A 1,289-nucleotide genomic window follows, 5' to 3' on the forward strand; every position below is an offset into this window, starting at 1 on the left:
CTCTCCCCCCAGCCGCCGCCGTCGCGGCTGCTACTCGCCTCGCTTTTCGTCTTCGCTTTCTTCGACGACATCACCGGAGAATCAGACGGATTTCACTCGGAGAAAGACACACAACGGCGGCTTCTGAGCTATCCCCGTCGGAGATAACAGATGCGCTTCCTGTGAAGGAAGAGGAGATCAACGCAAGGAGACGAGAATTAGTGCGAATTTATTTATTTATTCATTTCGGATATTCTAGTGTATATATATATATATATTAATATAGATAATATTTAATTTTTAGTTTTATTTTCTATACGATTTTCATCAAACACTCGATTTACACAAGACTTTATTAATTTTAATTTTAAATGTGCACTATTTATAAATTTAGGATGAAAAATGACAATTTATATATATAGGTGATAACTTTAACCTACATATAAATAAGATAATTTATGTGATTCTTGGAGTAGTAATTCAATTACGATCAACATAAAAAGCCCATTGGGCTTCTATTGAGACATGGTTCAATAGAAAATCCAACGGTCAGTAGGGTTTATTTTACCCCGCCTTTTTTTAATATGTTGGAAAATGATTGGAGGATAGTATTTGGTAAAATTAAAAAATTTTATTTTAGAAAATTGGTTCTTAATTTATTATGAAAATGGATGATAACCTTTTACATATAATTGCTAGAATAGTTCGTAAAACATATCATAATAAACTTTTCGTTAATGGGTAATTTTTTCTTTGTTTCGTCATTAAAAATAGTGTTATATTCAGCCATAATTATATCTCGTTATAAAAAAAATTTAAGACATTCAAAATAAAAACGGACAAGAGGGGCCGAGACCTCGTGGACTGGATCAGATAAAATAATAGAAAATATAATGCAAAAATAAAAATGACACTTGAGCTTATTGTTCGTGAAATTTGCATGTGGCCATAAGATATATACGGAAATCCATTCATATCATAGGGTTGATAATAGTTACAATAACGTAATGGGTCTCACTGACCATTGAAAACTTCTAGCGGTCAAATTAGTAATATTCTCAAATAAAGAGGTGTAATTGCGAATTTTCAGAAATTTTGGAAAGGAAAACACAAATTTAAAAAATAAAAAGAAAAGACAGAGAAATAAAATCCAACGCGAAAAGCGACAACAGCTTTTTTTTCCCCATTTTTACTTGCTCCCCTGAGTTCCGTCTTCGTCTCCATCATCGCTTGATCCGGAGAGGCATCGAAACCCTGAATCCATACCTCTCCCATGGCGAGTCTGTTACGAGCCGTGATCGGCGGGGAGA

At 34.1% G+C, this 1,289-nt stretch overlaps 2 protein-coding genes across 2 annotated transcripts in view; one reads left to right on the forward strand and one right to left on the reverse strand.

The window, feature by feature from the left end:
• The window catches only part of LOC104816553 (arginyl-tRNA--protein transferase 1), a 3,811-nt gene extending 3,615 nt beyond the window's left edge, over positions 1-196 (reverse strand). Inside the window, exon 1 of the mRNA XM_010545437.1 lies at positions 1-196. This exon is cut by the window's left edge and continues 14 nt beyond it. Within this exon, the coding sequence (XP_010543739.1) occupies positions 1-71 (71 nt within the window). The 5' untranslated portion in view covers positions 72-196.
• A 948-nt stretch (positions 197-1,144) lies between these two features.
• The window catches only part of LOC104816554 (pleckstrin homology domain-containing protein 1), an 828-nt gene continuing 683 nt past the window's right edge, over positions 1,145-1,289 (forward strand). The window contains exon 1 of the mRNA XM_010545438.2: positions 1,145-1,268. Within this exon, the coding sequence (XP_010543740.1) occupies positions 1,253-1,268 (16 nt within the window). The 5' untranslated portion in view covers positions 1,145-1,252. The remainder of the gene's footprint in view (positions 1,269-1,289) is intronic.

The sequence above is a fragment of the Tarenaya hassleriana genome, unplaced genomic scaffold (genome assembly GCF_000463585.1).
Source record: "Tarenaya hassleriana unplaced genomic scaffold, ASM46358v1 Cleome25, whole genome shotgun sequence".
In the NCBI taxonomy this organism is placed as follows: Eukaryota; Viridiplantae; Streptophyta; class Magnoliopsida; order Brassicales; family Cleomaceae; genus Tarenaya; species Tarenaya hassleriana.